General features: G+C 37.8%; 1 protein-coding gene across 1 annotated transcript; it reads left to right on the top strand.

Annotated features, from left to right (window-relative positions):
- The first annotated feature begins 4,767 nt into the window (after window positions 1-4,767).
- Window positions 4,768-5,724, top strand: LOC143396980 (olfactory receptor-like protein OLF3). Its single transcript, XM_076852983.2, has one exon. The coding sequence runs from the start codon at window positions 4,768-4,770 to the stop codon at window positions 5,722-5,724; it is 957 nt and encodes a 318-aa protein (XP_076709098.2).
- The last annotated feature ends 11,986 nt before the right edge of the window (window positions 5,725-17,710 follow it).

The raw sequence follows: 17,710 nt of genomic DNA, 5'->3' as shown, positions 1-17,710 counted from the left end.
AGGGACTGGGGATGTGTCCCAAGTGGTAGCACGCTCGACTGGCATGCGTGCGGCCCGGGTTTGATCCTCAGCACCACATACAAACAAAGATGTTGTGTCCGCTGATAACTAAAAAAAATAAATAAATATTAAAATTCTCTCTCTCTCTCTCTCTCTCTCTCTCTCTCTCTCTCTCTCTCTCTCTTAAATACCTTAGATACAGGAAGCAAGAGATTTAAAGAATGTGAGAATTTGCAGATTAAAACCATGATAAGATGGACCACAATTGTGAATTTGACATTGTACCTGTTTGAGAATCTGGTTCTCAGTAATGGGACTTGAATTATGTGAAAAGGTCAGGTAACCTCATCCAGAGAGAAAGTTAGACGATGAGACTTAAAGAACAAGAATAGTTGTCTGAGACTAGAGAGCCATGTTTATATCTCTCCCTCTTATGTGGCCCTGGGGTCCTTGGGGTCCACATGTTGGGATGGTGGAGACTCTCCTGCCTGCCATGATGCAGTCTGTGTAACAACCACAGGTTCAGCACAGGGCCCAGGAATCTTCCCCTAAATGGAAGTGCCGTTTCCATCGACAGCTCTGCTGTATGAAGGTAAGGTTCTGTTTATTCTGACCAACATCAAAGAAAAATAAGTGTAGGCTGTGTGTCATAGCTTCATATGCTGTGCTTCTGTATTTGGGACTCTTTTATTCCTGCAAAGATTGTGGAGGTCTCCAATAAGGAGGCTGAATATGATTAAGACTCAATAGTGTGTTATAAAAGATGGTGCATACACAAAATGCTGTCTCCCCAAAAAAGCTTTTGATATTTCCTCCATTTTTATAGGACTTTGTCTCTGCAAGATGGGTCATGTACTCTTAAGCCTTAGCACGTTTGAGTTTGGGTTTTCAAGCCTGATCCAAGGTGTCCAATCATGCACTCTTTGATTGACATGCAGAGTGGAAAGGATGATTTTTTATGAAATATTTCGGGAGGATAGACACTGAGAAAATTTTTTATACTGTGCATACCTCATGTTTTTCAAAAATTCAAACCTACCTTTTTTTTTTTTATCAGTGGCGATAAAAAGAGAGCATAACTTACGGAAGAGGCTAGCCAAAGAAATAAGAGATGTGGTCAAATAGTTTTAAATGTGTTATGTGCTCACTGGGGTAGGTAATGAAAAGTGGAACTGAGTATTGGGAAGGGAAAGGACATTTAGGGGCCAAGTCCTGGTGACTTCCTTCTCTGCAAAGGTAACTGAGTATTTTTGAGCACTGGCCCATAGCACTAAAGTCTGGTATAAGAACAATGGGGGCAGCAGCATGGAAGCCATCTCTAGAGCAGGGCACAGAGGTGCTGGCCTGAAATCCCAGGGACTCAGGAGGCGGAGGAAGGGAAGTTCAAGGCCCTCAATTACTTTGCCAGACTCTCAACAACTTAGGGAGACCCTGATTTAAAATAAATGAACAAACAAACAAACAAACAAATAAAAGGCTGGGGATATGGTAAAGCAACATCAGCTTTAATCCCTAGTGCCAAAAAAAATAAAAAAAAAAATGGAAAAGAAAAAACATTTGCAGAGATGACCCATGGTAGCCCTTTCTATGTGGGAATCCCATAGTGAACAGTCCTATGGATGTCTGGTTCGGATGCCTCTGGGTCCTTCTTGCACCTTTTTCATGGTGAACAGTTGCTCATGCATCCTTCAGGGTCTCATCATTTCTACTGGAGCAGGGATATGGGTAGGGTGTGGTAGGAGGCTGAAAGAGTGGTCATGTAGAAAGGTCATCTTGTCATTTGAAATTGTACCTTTCCTATAAGGCATTTTGCAGAGTTGTGGGGAGCTGGACATTAACAAGACTTCTATGTGGGTGATCAACTGTTCAGATTTGATAAAACAGTCATAGACTTGTTGAATGATGCCCAATTCCATTTTTCCAGAATGCCAGATGTTGACAGCAAACACTACCAAATCACTGCCTGAGGATGTGCATTAGAACTATGCTTAACTTGGCTCCAGATCTTGACATCCTTGACATTCCTTTGAAGAGGACAAGGGGTAGGGCAATTTTGAACAGGAGCCTCATAACCTGGAATGCAGACCTGGTGCAGAGAGGTGGAGAGAATAGCATGAGGTCATCGGGCTCATAGATGAAGAGTTAAAAGAGAGACTCAGAAAAAGGAAGGCAGGGATGTCTACAAGTCAAATTTTATCTTCTCCATCTAGGTGAAAGTTAACCCAGGTTCAGACATCAGCCTGTGTGCTTGTGTGAATTTCTCACCCATCTTGTTCCTGTGACAGATATTTCCAGCTAAAGTCATTATAAGGTAGTAGATTGTTAAAGAAATAGGAAAATGAATAGTACAAACTTATCAAGTAGAATAGCATTAGAAATAACATTTGATTTGTTAAAATATTGTCTGAATTTTTATAATAATGAGAGTATAGCAGTTTCTATGGAATCATTACATTTTGTTTATTTAAAAAAGGATTTTGATTGATTGAAATTTAATTTTAAATTAAGTGCATTGTGTCATGGAAAGAGTTGTGTGAGGAATCTGAACATGTCTTTTTTTTTTTTTTGGCTTTGAGGGAAATATTTTGATATTTGCTGCAGCTAGTACTTTCTGGATAAAGGGAGAAGACAAAAGTAAAGATCCTTTTAATAGGTCCAAAATTAACATGTTTCCTGAAAATATTTGATGTTTGCTGTCCATACCCCATCCCTGACTTTTCTTGCAATTTCTATGTAACTGACACCTAATGTTCTCACTTTCTACTTACAGGTAACACATTGTAAGGGTTCATATAAGCTGTTGTGCTAGTTCACAGTAGATTTGGTACATCGTATCATCAACCTCCCATTTCATATTATTTCTTTTTTGAACATTTCACACACACAAAAACCAAACAAGTCTCAACATAAACCAAACATCAGGCATTAGTGACACAGATTCAAGGAGAAAATTTTTCATGGAATATTTCAATTGCATATGCCATACTTTGTCAGATACTCTGCTCTATTCTTTATGTTCACAGTAATTCCTCTACCTTCACCACAATTCATAAAACACAGACAAGAGGAAGTCCTTTCTTCATGGGGCCCATGTCTAAGATGAACCACAGCTATGCTGCTCTTCAATACTCTGTTCTGAGCATGCAGCTTTGATTTCTTTTCTTTTCTTTTCTTTTCCTCCCTCCCTCCCTCCCTCTCTCCCTCTTTCTTTCTTTCTTTCTTTCTTTCTTTCTTTCTTTCTTTCTTTCTTTCTTTCTTTCTTCCTTTCTTTCTTTCGAAGAAAGAGATACCTCAAAACATATGGAGAGGTTTGCTTTCAGTTTGGTTGAATAAGAGAATGGAAGAACCCCAAAGGTAAAATAGGATTTCATTGTTAGATGCTGGCAAACATTAAAAGCAGCTGGAGTTGGACAGATGCTGAGAAGCAGTCACAAGTCACACATGCCCAGGAGGATGAGCTCACTTACTGCTGTGGAACAGGATTTTGGTCATCAGCTGCCTGCCCAGCTCTGTGCTAAGAGGCTCTGGTTGTCTTGATTGTACAGGCAAATGGAGCAAAGAGTTCACAGTTTTCTCTTAGCTATTTGACTTCAGTGAAAAATGGAGGCAGAACCTATAAGTTAATTACAGCTGAAAGATTAACTAACCTCTGGCTTCCAATAGTGGGGATTAGAGCTGAAGCACACTATGTGGTCCCTAGTTCATTCACTATATGTAAGCACAGATAGCCATGTACTGAACTGGATGGTGAGCCCAGTGTCACATGAAGATGGCATTTACTTAAGATGTGTCAAAATTATCCAGACAGGCTACATCTTCTCCTTCATTTCGCTTGAAAATGCACATGATATTTCTATCTTACTTATTTACTATGAGTCCTGAAAGGAACTCTATGTGTGCAGAAAAAGGCTTATGTAAATATCAACTTTGTGAAATCAAGACAATAGCCCTGTAAACAAACAGCAATTCCAATTGGTTAAAAGTAATCAGCTAATATATATCAGTGAAAATACTTAAGTATGAGCAGTCTAGTTTGTAATATATTTTAGTGTAAAACACAGTATGATCATTACTACAATTTGTAAAATTCAGTTATTGATAGAACAGGATTATATAGTGGATCACAGGGAAAATCTTCTTTCACAATACATTTAACTTTGTAAACTCTTAGATATATACATTGTGTCTGTGCATGAAAATGATTTAAGTAAAATTGTATTTTCATGGCATCAGGTTTGAGGGAGACCTGAGAGAAGCATTTCTCATGGTGGCACACAGCTCTGTGAACCCTGAATGAGATGGTGTTTCTGGGAATACCGCTTTGGTTTGCTCTTCATCAGGCAGGAGAGTGATGAACTGTGTTGACAGTTTCCCCTTCAGCTCAGAGACTCTAGTCTGGCTTCCATCCTCTGTCTCTGCCCTCTCTCTCCTGCCTCAGTTCTCTGTTCTTTCTTATTTTTTAATACTCTCATAAAAGGAATAGTACATTAAAATGAAGGAAACTAAATAAGACGTAGAATTGCTGTAACTCCACCACATTACCGCCAGGCTTTAACAAACCCCCAAGACCAGATGTGTCCTTCTCAATGCATTGACCTCTCTCTCTGAAACAGAGTAGATACCCAGCACATTGGGATCAAGACTTTTATCTGGACCTAATGAATGATCTACAGACTGACACAGCACTGGCAGCTCATACGTTGATGTGTTCAATTGTTTCTCTTTTTTCTGCCTCTCTCTGCAGATTAAAAATATTTAAATTTTTAAATGGAACGAGATAACCAGACATGGGGGAGTGAATTTATTCTCCTTGGACTGACCAGTGACGGGGACACTCAAGTCTCCCTCTTTGTCCTCTTCTTGGCCATGTACCTGGTGAGAGTGCTGGGGAACTTCCTCATTGTTCTTCTGATCAGACTGGACAGCCGGCTGCACTCGCCCATGTATTTCTTTCTCACCAACCTCTCCCTCGTGGACGTGTCTTATGCCACCAGCATTGTCCCTCAGCTGCTGGTGCATTTCCTGGCAGAACACAAAGGGATCCCCTTCCTGAGCTGTGCTGCCCAGTTGTTTTTCTCCCTGGGCTTGGGTGGGATAGAGTTTGTTCTCCTGGCAGTGATGGCCTATGACAGCTATGTGGCAGTGTGTGACCCCCTGCGCTACTCAGTCATCATGCATGGAGGCCTGTGCACTGGGTTGGCCATCACATCCTGGCTCAGTGGCTCCATCAACTCGCTCCTGCACACGGCTATCACTTTCCAGCTGCCCACGTGCACAAACAGGTACATTGATCACATATCCTGTGAAATTCTGGCTGTGGTCAGGCTGGCCTGTGTGGACACCTCCTCCAATGAAGTTGCCATCATGGTTTCTAGCATCATCCTTCTGATGACACCCTTCCTCCTGGTGCTCCTGTCCTACGTCCGGATCATCTCCACCATCCTGAAGATCCAGTCCACAGAGGGGAGGAGGAAAGCCTTCCACACCTGTGCCTCTCACCTCACTGTGGTCGCCCTCTGCTATGGCATGGCCATTTTTACCTACATCCAGCCTCACTCCAGCCCCTCTGTCCTTCAGGAGAAGCTGATCTCTCTCTTCTATGCCACTGTGATGCCCATGCTGAACCCCGTGATTTACAGTCTACGGAATAAGGAAGTGAAGGGCGCCTGGCAGAAACTATTAGGACAATTCTCTGGGTTAACTTCAAAACTGGCAACACGATGACTCAGGAGCATCACTGGAGAAGAGAGCTGTGCCTGAGCGCTCCCCACCCAACTCGATGGGACAGGCTTCAGCTGCATTGCCCTGGCAACCAGGAAGCAGATGACATAATGTGCTGGTGTGTTATGAAGGTGCCTGTTATGGAGGTGTGTTGGGTGTGGAATGTGGGAATATTTTGTGTCACAGCAGTGTGTTCGGTAGAGTTAAGCACTGCTGATATTGATCTCACCTCCCATTCTCAATCTCCATTCTCAAGGCCAGAGACAGGACAGACTTTTTTGATTCGTCATATTATTTATAACTGTGATCCTATCCATGGGTCTTCCCTTGGACCCCTTGTCCTTAGTAGATGTATTTTGGCAAAGGTTTAGGTGTTTCCAGTGGAAACAAAATGCATTTTCACATTTGAAGTCTCACCTAAAATAATGGGTGGTATTGTAGCATGTGCAGTAACTGCATGAATCAACCCTCTGAGGAGGGTGTTGCTGTCAAGGCTGATGGAAGGGTCTTTGTGCAGCACCCACTGATTGTGGATGCAATGCCATTCACTGAGTGCTGCAGGAAGTAACTGGAGAAAGTTTAAGGTCTTTTGCAGTAATTGATTTTAGAAGAAAGGTAGTTTGCACACAGGGCATTTGGTGGCCAAGGGAATACCAGGCTCAGTGGTGCATGCCTGTAGTCCTTGCACCCCAGGAGCCTGATTGAGGAGGATCACAAATTCAGCAATTTAGTGAGGCACTAAATTAGCAAGACCTTGATAAAATATAAAAAGGGCTGGGGATGTGTTTACATTGGTACATATCTGTTTATAGATATTTATCTCTACTTTTACCAAGATGTGAAAGCTTACTTTCCTGTTTAAGTAGGAAATTGTAATTAAATTAAATATTGTGCGTTATTGTCACCAACAAAAATTTAGTCCAGTAGAATTCTAAACTCATACTTTAAAAAATATTTTTATATATGTGTTTTCATCTATGATTTTTGATGTCTGCAGCAATTATTAGAAGCAACAATTATGGGAAACTTAAGAAAATACCATGAATCAAATTCAATAGTTTATTTAGCTCACTGTCCCAAACTCCCCATAACACAGGACTTTTTAAAAAACAAACCTACAGATAAAGACTAAAGATCTTACAGAAATTTTATGAACCCAGAATTACTGTCCAACTATAGTGTAAATAATGCATGAGAGCAAAAATAAAAAGTTTTCTAGACATGCTGACTCCTATGTGCCTTTTCTGAGGCTATAACTTTAATTAAAGGAACTGAAATTCAAGAATGGGCAATATAACTGCATACAAAGTGGTCTGAGAAATCACAGAGAAAACACTAGAAAAAAACTGAATAGGTCCAATTTAGACTAGCAAGCCACTTGGTCTCAAGAATATCTTAAAAAAAATAACAATGGAGTATATACCAATTAATACACTTTCTAAGAAGTTAGATATCAAATAACATGATCAATAAAGTGCAGTATGTCAACTCTCAATAAAGAAAAAATTAAAATGATGAGATCTGTCAGGAAAAAATAGAATGAAGGGTGCATAAGTTCCTAGTATGAAACAGCAAAATATGGCATGATTAAGGAACTGATAATGAGCAAAGAAGATGGGGTATTTTTTTCTGAAAGACCTAATCTCATGAAAGAGAAGTATAATTCTAGTTCCACAACAAAAAAGTTCTTTTATTGCAACATTATAATTATGTGTATATGGGTTCATTTTGACAAAATAATACATGCAAAGAATTTTATTTCAATTCCCATTATCCTCACTCTCCCTCCTCTCCTTCCTCCCCCTATTCTTCCTCCTCTTCTCTACTGATCTTTCTTGCTCCTTTATTTATTTTTGACTGGCATTTTCTACACATACATACAAATGTTTTTGATACATTTATGTGTGTATGTAACATGATATTGTTAAATTCATTCCATATTTCTTCCCCTTTTCCCTTCTTTTCTCCCTTCTTCTCCTCACTCTTCCAATCCACTGATTTTCCCTCTATCTTTGTGACATCCTCTACCCTCCACAGTCAACTTCTTTCCCTTATTTTGCTCTCACTTCCACATATGAGCGAAAACATTTGGTTCTTGATTTTCTGGGTCTGGCCTATTTCACTGAGCATGATCTTCTCCAATTCTATCCATTTTCCAACCAATGCTATTATTTCATTCTTCTCCACGGCTGAGTAAAACTTCATTGTGTATATACGCCACATTTTCTGGATCCATTCATCTGCTGTTGGCTTCTGGGCTGGGTTCCTAACTTAGCTATTGTGAACAGGCTGTATCACTAGAATATGCTAATTTTAGTTGTTTTGGATAAGTACTAAGTCATGTCAGTTAAAGAGATTTCAGACATGAAACTTCTCCCAGGTTGGAATTACCATGTGGATCTCATGATCTCATTCCTCTTCTAAAATGTTGTGATCCTGCCTCAATATCCACAGAGCATAAATAGGAAGAAAACGTATGCAGATGCTTTACCCTGATTACTGTGAAGGGTCATATGGTCAACGTGTTCGTGACTTTGCTCCACCAAGGATCCCATGGTCCCTTTGCTCACAGGGAGCAACTCAGGTTGTTTGGGGTCTTTACAAGGAGAGTTATTCAAATATTCATTTTTCAGGAAGCAGAAATGCTGAGAGTAGGAACTAGATATGAACTAACAGGCTAATATATAGGCATATTTCATCAAATTCTATTTTCATTTTTTTATTATGTAGGCTTTATTTTTTTAAAGGACTGTAGTTCCTCAGCAAACTAAATTCTTCCAAAAATTTTTATTTATTTATTTTTTATTTTTTTTAATTCTTCCAAAATTAAAGAAGAATTTAGTTTGCTGAAGAACTACAGTTCTTCAGAATATAGGCATTCCTAATTTGTATCAGCTTTTTAAAGACATTTTCAACAGAGAGGTAAGTATTGTTTGTGCAGTGACAAATTATGATAATATTTTTAAAAATAAATCATTAAATAGAGCATTCCAAAAAGTTAGATACTGAACAGTATTTGAAAATAAAATCTTGCTCAGAAATTAATGACACGAACATCATTGGAAATTTTTCTTTAAAAAAGTCATAGAATAGAATGTCATAGTTTTTTCAAATAAATATCCCAAGAAGACCCATATATGGCATTGTGTACTATGCCACTGAAAGTCATTTTATGCTATAATTTTACCCTCAAGTTGCCTTTACTAATTCTTTTTTAATAGAACTGAGTTGTTTGTCCCACTTGGATTTCCTGTGCAACCTGGATTTTTTGTGATGTCCTGGGATATAGTTTTTCCTTCTTTGATCATACATCTGTTACATCTAGAAGTTTGATGAGATTTAAGTTTACTTTTTTCTGACACTAGAACTTCATAGATTATCACAATACTTCTAGCAGGAGTTCTGTTTTTCTAGGGTTTATGGCAGTTATTATATTACCTAGTACAGAGTTTCTTAATAGGGACAAATATCTATGGATATTTGTGGCTGAATGATTTGTTGTTATGAGGACTATCCCATGCATTTTTAGGATATTTAGAAAAATTCCTGACTTCTAGATAATAGATAGCAATAGCACCCCCACTTGCAAGCAAAACTTTCAAAGATTGCTTGTAGGAGTGAGATCAAACCTAGCTTCATTGATTTGTTTTGTGCTGTAAGAGGGTAAAATGTGCCATCTCTTATTCCTTATTATCTAAAATACATTAATAAAATAGAAATTTTACTCTCACAACTACTTAAGCTTCCTGGGGCATAGTTAGTACAGAAAAGGAAGAATAAAATTTTAGTTCCCCTCTTTTCTTTACTATTTTTAATACAGCAACTGAAAAAATACTTTTCATTATCATTAAGAAATTATCAGTAAAAATTTATTTGATCTATCTTCATCTATTGCAATTTGATTCTTTTTGATGTTCAAATTTCCCATTTTGAATGAATGAGAGCCACAGTTTCCTATTGCTGTCATAAGAAAATACTATAAAATGTGTGACTTGAAATAACACAAGATTATTAACTTACATTTTGGAGGTCAGAGTCTGAACTAGATTTCATTGGGCCAAAATAAAAATATCGACTGGGCTGCATTCCTCTTTGGAAACTCTAGGGGTCAGTCTGTTTCTTATTTTCCTTTCCTTCCCAGATGCCACCATTCCTTGGATAATGGCCATGGCTTTCACCTCCAAGGTCAACAGTACAACACAACTCTAGCAGACAATGGCATTAAAAGATCACAATCTGAGTGTCTCATTCAACTAGATGTTTAGAGTTGGCACAGCCGCTGGTGAGATTGAAACTCAGCAGAGGTAGTAACTGAATGAGTCCTGGCTAATTGGAATCCAACTTGCTGAACCAATACATAGTCTCCATCTTTGCTGCCATGACCACTGGTGTGCTCAGGGAAAGTGGTTGTTTGACACCTAAGGTAGTGAGTGTGCTTGTCCACTTAGGAATTGACAATCTTTTCCTGTGGAGATTTTGTTTTAAACAGTCACCCAGGATGTACATGAATTTACTCCTATTTTTCTCCAATCCTCTGTGTCACCAAATCCTCTAAATACTATCCTCTTCTGTCCAGTCAAACCGTGAGAAATTTCAGTGCATTTCTTGATTGCGGAAAGTTTTCTTTACTGTATTTCAGGCCTATACCTTCTTGGTTTTGTAGTGATAGGGACTTCATTGGTAGCCATAATCCACGGGCTTCAGGCATAGTTTTGGGGTGACAGGAATAGACAGGATGGGAGTATTAGGTACCTGTTTATGTCACTTGCTTGGGTTTTTAGAGTCTGGTCAGCCCTAGTCTCAGATGTTTTGGCTCCTCAAATCACTCTTGGTTAGACAGTTCCAAGTACTTGTGACCTGGTTTCCCATGGTCAGTCATTCAGTTACTACTTAGGCCCAATAGGAAGACAAGGGCTAATTCTGAAAAGCACAGCTACCTTCCTGAAGATTTGTTTTCTCCCCAAAACCCCGTACACTACCATGTCAATGTTCTAATCATGGCTTCCCACAGACTGTATCTAGGATTCCAATCTGCCATATAACCTTTCAGTAATAATAGATGTGGAGTCTTAAGAGGCAAGTGACAGAACTCTTGGTACCTGCAGACTGACCATCTGGAGACCACAGTCCTACTTTGGGCCCCTGTGGATACTGGCATTCATCTGTAACATGGTGTATTCATGATAAACTCCAAAGTGTACAAGCATGGAAAACACTGAGACTTGAAGCACAGGTGCAAGTAAAGGAGGAGATTGAATCTACATCATCAGAATAAAAATTTCAAAGATGAATACCCAGATTGTCAGGACCTGATTACTAGGTCACCAATTAGAAAAGGTATCCCTTTACATAATATAATGTTGAGAATATCGACATTAACATCTCTCTCTGTGTAGGCTGCCAGGATCACCATGTCACAATGAGTTCCTATGAAGTACAGCTTGTCCTCCTCTTACATTTCAACCTATTCTTTGTTCTATTTATTTCTTGGATCAAGAGCAAGCCAATGAGAAGCAAAATGGATCTACATTCTAGATCAGATTCTTTGGTGCCAAGATGGAGTAGACATCCCCCCAGGGCCCAGGCCTCACCCTTTCTTATGGAGGGATCAGCTGGGTGCCACATTTTTCTGAGACTGGGCTGGAGACTGCACGGCTGGGTGGGATAGATACCGTCTGCTTCTGTGTTCTTGTCTACTCAGTCATGAAATGAATGAAGATGAAATATCATAGCATTCAAGGAGGGAGTGATTTCCTCCTGTGCCAGGGATCAAGGACATACAGGATCCAGGCCCATGGAGTTGAAGTTGCTGACTGAGAGGCCTGAGTCCTGTGTTACTGACTGGACAAAAACTATTGAGAAAAGCCACTCCACTTTCGTTATCTGTATAGGAATTTGGGGTAAAGGAGATAATAAATTTTGCAAGTCACAGATGTTTTTTGGATTATTTGTTTTAGCAATTAGCCCATTTTGAATAACATAATGAGATTTTTTTATTTTAAAATTCTCTTTTTGCAAATATCCTTTGTCTATCTATTAATATTGTGTTTCTTAAAAAAATCGAATAATCTTTCCCTTCAAGCAATTCACAATGTAATTGATTATTGGATTTTTGTAATTATGGTGAAAGAATGTAACATTGTTTTAGCTTTTCACATTTTAAAGTAGGCAACAAGTGCTCAGAATATGATAATTGAAATATTTTATGTATTTGTCATACAATTTAAAGTAATGTTAAGTCAATACTCCAAATCCCTTATTGTGTATTTTATGTTTTGAACCTAAATGTTATGCTAATATTAATAAATAGTACTATTCTTCTTTTAACTGTATGCTTTTAGTAATGTATAACTTGCAAATAGCAAAATTCATGCTGTTTTTGCATAATTATGTGTTTTGAAAAATGCATACAATGAAGTAAGCATCACTAATATCGAGATATGGAAAAGATCTTTTATCCCGGACTCTCATGCCGCTTTGAACTCAATCCACTCATTTGAACACCAACAATGTCAGTCATTGATCAGATATAATTTAAATATAATCTCATATACATATAGTATAAATGTAATCATAAAACGTGCATCCTTTTGAGTTTGACATCTTTCTTTTAGCATAATGCACTGGAGACGCAGTCATGTTGTTACCTGTTGTTAGTCTACTCTTTTTTTTTTTTTTTTTTTTACTTCCATGTGATATTCTATTGTAGGGACACATTGTGATTTGTTCATTTACTATTTTACAGTCCATTTGGATAGTATTTGACAATTATGAATGAAACAATTGAAAGTTCATGTTTTTATTTCATTTATCTGAAATCAACTCTTATGTAATAGTGGTACAGCAGGTGGTATGGTGGAGGCATGTTTAGGTTCATAAGAACATGACTAAATGTTTTTAAACCATTTGAATTTGCATCAGCCACATATGAGAGTTCCAGTGATTCCACCTCACTGACAACACTTAATTTTATCATTCTTTTCAGGGTAGGCATAGGTGGGAAGTGGCTTCTCACTTCTATTTGCATGTATTGAAGAACTAATGACATTGAGTACTTTTCCCCTGTGCATTTCAGCCACCTGCAAACCTTTGATGGCAGGTATGCTCAAATCTTCTACCCAATTTTCACTGTACTTACTCTCCATTGGTTTATGAGGATTTGTTGATGTTATATTTATCATATAATAACATAGTATTGTGTCCTGGGTACGGGTATTTTAGGAGATATGTGTTTTGGAAACATCTTTACTTGGTCTTTGGTTTGTCTTTTTATTCTCTTAGCAGTGACTTTCAGAAAGTAGAAGGCTTCAATTTTGAGAAATGAAATTTAAATTTACTCATTTCTTTCATTCACCAATCATGATTTTGGTGTGTTACCTGGGAAATTGCTGCCTAATTCAAGATCACAAAGATTTCCAGTAGCATTTAAGTCTCTATAACTGTACATTTAATCCTCTCATCCATTATATTTAAGTCTCTGATCCATGTTGAGTTAATTTTTACATATGATTCAAGGTCTGAATCCAGGTTCCTTGTTTGAAGATGGAAGTTTAATTGTCCATTCATATTTATTCAAAAGTCAGTCTTTTCCCCCTGTACATTTTTTGTGTGCCTATTCTGGAATCAATTGACCTCATGTGTGTGAACAAATTTCTGAACTCTTCTGTTTATTTGTCTACACATAGATCCTTTCTCCAGTACCATACTGTCTTGATTACTATAGCTTTATAATAGCTTTAGAAATCAGGTGGTATCAGTTGTCCAACTTTAGTCTTTTTCAAAACTCTTTCTGTTATTCATCATCTTTTGCTTTAAACTTTTGTTGATTCCTACAAAAATTCCTTCTAGGCTATTGATTGGTCTTGAATTATATCTATGGATCAGTGTGAAAGAGAATTGATCTTTTAAAAATATTGTTTTCTACTCTATGAATGAAGTGAATAATTCTTCATTTATTAAGGTATTTGATTTCTTTTTTCTGTTTTATTGTTTTCAGAATACAGATCTACCACATAGTCGATCAGATCTATACCTATTCTTTTTGTGTGTTTCTGTGTTTTTATAACTAGCACTACTTTTTGAATTTCAGTCGTTTCTACCTTGTTTAGTTTTGGATGGTTCTAGGGATTGGATTGAACCCAGGACTCTCCTTCATGCTTAGCATGTGCTCTACCACTTGCTAAACTTCAAGGTAAAAGTGAGTTTTGTGAATTGACATCACAGCTAGTGGCCTTGCTAAATTCATAAGAAGTTTTAGTAGATTTCAATAGATAAGTTGGATTTTTCTATGTAAATAATAATGCCCTTTAAGAGTAGAGACAGCATTAGTTCTCCTTCCCAACATAAATGTTGTTTATTTCTGTAGTCTTACAAATCTGATGAGGGATTTTCTCACAATGCTAACAGGACGATAGGAAAGGACATCTTTGATTTATTCCCTACTTTTGAGAATAAAGTGCAATTTAGTATGATTTCAATTGTACACTTTTGTAGATAAGATTTATCAGTTTGAGCAAGTTCTTTTTCCCTGGTTTGCTGAGAGTTTTATCAAGAAAGGGTGATGAATTGGGGCACATTTGGCCCAGGTAAGACAGAACATACCCATGTTTCTCTGGAGATACTTTTGCTTCTTATATTCTATGCAACACAATATTTCTAAAACCTCAACTTTCTCCTTAGTTTAAGAATAGTTACAATATTGTAGATTTTTCAACTGTTTTCTTCTTTTACAATAAAAGCAATGTCTTTTCCAGCATTCTACAACTAAGTGAGAGCTAGAAAAAGTTCAATTGATTTTATTTCCTTTTAAGCAGATTTTATTTTTTAGAGCAGTTTTATGTTCTTAGCAAAATTGAAGATAGTACAGAGAGTTCTCATATATCCTAATTCCCTCACCACCAAGCACAGTCTCCCTATTATCAACAGCCACCAAATGGTGTATTTTATAATTGCTTTCTACGACCTTTGTTAAAAAACAAAGTGGGGGTTGTGTACTAATTTTCTCCTAAGTAAACAGTAGCAGTAACAATGCTATTCATGCCAAGGAGTTATAAACAAACCAAGCTACATTTCTGGAAGAATCTGTCTCAAATTATATGCATAATTCCTAGGATGAAGTTATTTGTTACATTCATGCTACTTTTTGCAATATCAAGGGTATAAGTAGATAGTACATATTGGTGTGTCTGTCACAAATGGTTCTTCTTTATCAATGCAATATAGTCGTACGTACTGGAATTCATTTTGGCATATGTATACATGCATGTAATACAACTGGCTCCATTTCAATCCTCAGTATTTCCAGTTTTCTTCTCCTCTATCCTTCCCCTCTTCCCTTTCCTCTACCCTACTGGTATTCCTTCTCCTATTTATTTATTAATTATTATTTTAACTTTGTGCCTTATAAACATACATAAAGTGGATACACTATGATATGCTCATATATGTACATGACATTATTGGATCAATTTCATTCCTCAGTTCCTCCATTTTTCATCCCTCCTCTACCGCTCAACCCCTTTCTCTGCTCCACCGAACTTCCTTCTATTTTCATGGGTTTCCCTCCACTCTTTTATTTCCCTGCTTTGTTCTGTGTTCCATATATGAGAGAAAATATTCAACCTTTGGCTTTCTAAGTCTGGCTTATTTAATTTAGCATGATCTATAGTTCTACGCATTTATTAGAAAATACCAAAATTTTCTTTTTTTTTCATGACTAAGTAAAACTCCATTGTGTAGATATACCACATTTTCTTTATCCATTCATCCATTTATGAGTGCTTCGGTTAATTACATAATTTGGCTATTGTGAACTGTCTGCTATAAAATCTCTATGCATGTATCATGATAGTACTCTGATTTTGGTTTTGGGGGGATAAATACTAAAGAGTGGGATACCTGGCTTTTATGATGGTTCCATTTTTAGTCTTCTGAAGAATTTCCAAATTGCTTTTCAAGTTGATTTTTCTACTTTTAGTCCCACCAAGTGTACATTTTCCCCCACATCTTGACATTAGAGCTTTTTATGATACTTCTTTCTGAGCTACTTGAGGTAGAAATATTTCTCATGAAGTCTTCCTGAGTTGGATTTCATCGGTCTTGGGACCTTAGAAGATACCACCTGCTGCTCGGCTTTACCTCTCTGTTTCCCCAGATGTGAAGGTACTGATCACACCAAATCACTTTGATACATTTCTAAAAGGCCTCCTCTGATCTTTGGTGTATCTAGGTACCTACTAAGCTTCTGCTGGGTGAGAGGAGACTGTCTCTAAACGTCTGACTTAGCAGCCAGTTTCCTCTATTTGAGGACTGCCATTGTTTGAGCCCTCTTGAAGAGAGTCTTGATGAATACAGTGCTGTAAAACCTGACGTAGCTTCACCCATGTATATTTCAGAGTATGTGGGTGTTGATAGTCTAAGTAGAGGTACTGTGTTCTGATTAAAATGGTGCTTCATGGCCTGTGAAGGTGAATGTCACCTCACCCTCCTGGAGTGTGCAGGTCACAGGTAACTGAGCTTGTGTCTGAGCACACTGAACAATGGCTGGTGTCTGTGGGACACTCTTCTATACGCCACTTTGTGGGATATGATGCATTGCATATTCATCAGGTTTTTACTGATTGGGGTTATCCTTAGGAAATGCCTTCTGTGTCTGAATGATAAGTGAGTTAACTGGCAGCTCTGGGACCTTGAAGCTGTTTCCCTTGAGAGGTTTGTGGCACATGAACCATTTTGCCAGTTGCTAAGGTTCTCTCTGCAGGCAGCACTTGCTAGTTAGACCAGAGACCCAACCCTGTGTGTTTGGAGGGTTAGCTTCTCTCTTTCTGTTGGATATAGGGGTACAGGACTCAAGGATGCTGTTTTCTACTGCAGATCACATCCTTATGCTGGGGCTTTGTTTCTAGTGGCCCTATTTAAGAGCCTGATGAATGTCTGCAACTGGGAGTTTCAATATCATAGGCTTTTTGGGTGTGGTCTGTGGCTCTGCCATCTTGAGTCAGATCTTCAAATGGTTCTTAAAGGGAATAACTCAGTTTTTGGATAGATACGTATGAGATGACCTTCCTGTGCAAAAGACAGAGTATTTCCTGAAGAATAGCAAGAATTATTAGTGGGTAGAGACTCATGCAGAGGAAATAAAACTATAAAATTTAGATGATTGTTGACTTTTACGTTATTTCTTCAGTAGAAATGGGGTTTGATATTAGGGTCAATAAAGGTTTTAGATCAAGTATTTGTAAACTGGTAATTTTAGAACTAAGTATTGTACCAAAAAATGGATTTCAGTGTGTTCTGCAGAATGAATTGTTCAAGGGTTCTCATGTTTTATCCCATCAGAATCTCTTGAAAGTCACTTCAAACACAGTTTGCTGGACTCTACCTGCATCCTTCCTGTTTAAGTAAGTCTGGGTTGAATAAGGCCTATAACACTTTGAAAATTACTGAATTCCTTTACCCTTAAGAGCAAAATACTAAAATATAGAGGAAATTAGTATTAATAATGGAAATGAGACGATATCTGAGCAATATTTCAATGTGGGAGTGGAATTATTGAGGTTGAATGAGAAGGGAGATTTCCCCCAATGTTTTGGGTAAGAGTTGCAGAGAAGGCTATGGAACCCCTATTAAAGACTTTGAATTTTGAAGTTTACCTTTGTTGTCTGCAGATGAGTGGAGAAAAATAACAGTGATGTAAACATCTGAATGCTATGAGCCTACCCTCACGTTTGTGGAATTTTACCAGCTTCCTCCAGAGAAAATAGCCAACCAGCTCTTTCAGTTCTATAAAAGATAAGAAATTGAGGGGAAGATTGGGAAGAACCTCTTCTTTCCTTTTTAATTAACTATATTATGCCAGAACTTTTATCAAAGACATCGGGCATTGTAATATTAGAAGGCAAAGATAACATTATCGAATAAATTAGTAGGCAAGTGATATATGCTTCTTGTTTGAGTATAGTTGACTTGGTATGTAATTAAAGACCATTAG

This window comes from Callospermophilus lateralis, chromosome 1 (genome assembly GCF_048772815.1).
Source record: "Callospermophilus lateralis isolate mCalLat2 chromosome 1, mCalLat2.hap1, whole genome shotgun sequence".
In the NCBI taxonomy this organism is placed as follows: domain Eukaryota; kingdom Metazoa; phylum Chordata; class Mammalia; order Rodentia; family Sciuridae; genus Callospermophilus; species Callospermophilus lateralis.
The sequence above is the reverse complement of the archived record's forward strand: the minus strand, read 5'-3'. Positions and strand labels throughout refer to the sequence as shown.

What these genes read in the sequence shown, in the direction of transcription:
- LOC143396980 (XM_076852983.2), top strand. Translation starts at nt 4,768, where the DNA reads ATGGAACGAGATAACCAGACATGGGGGAGTGAATTTATTCTCCTTGGA.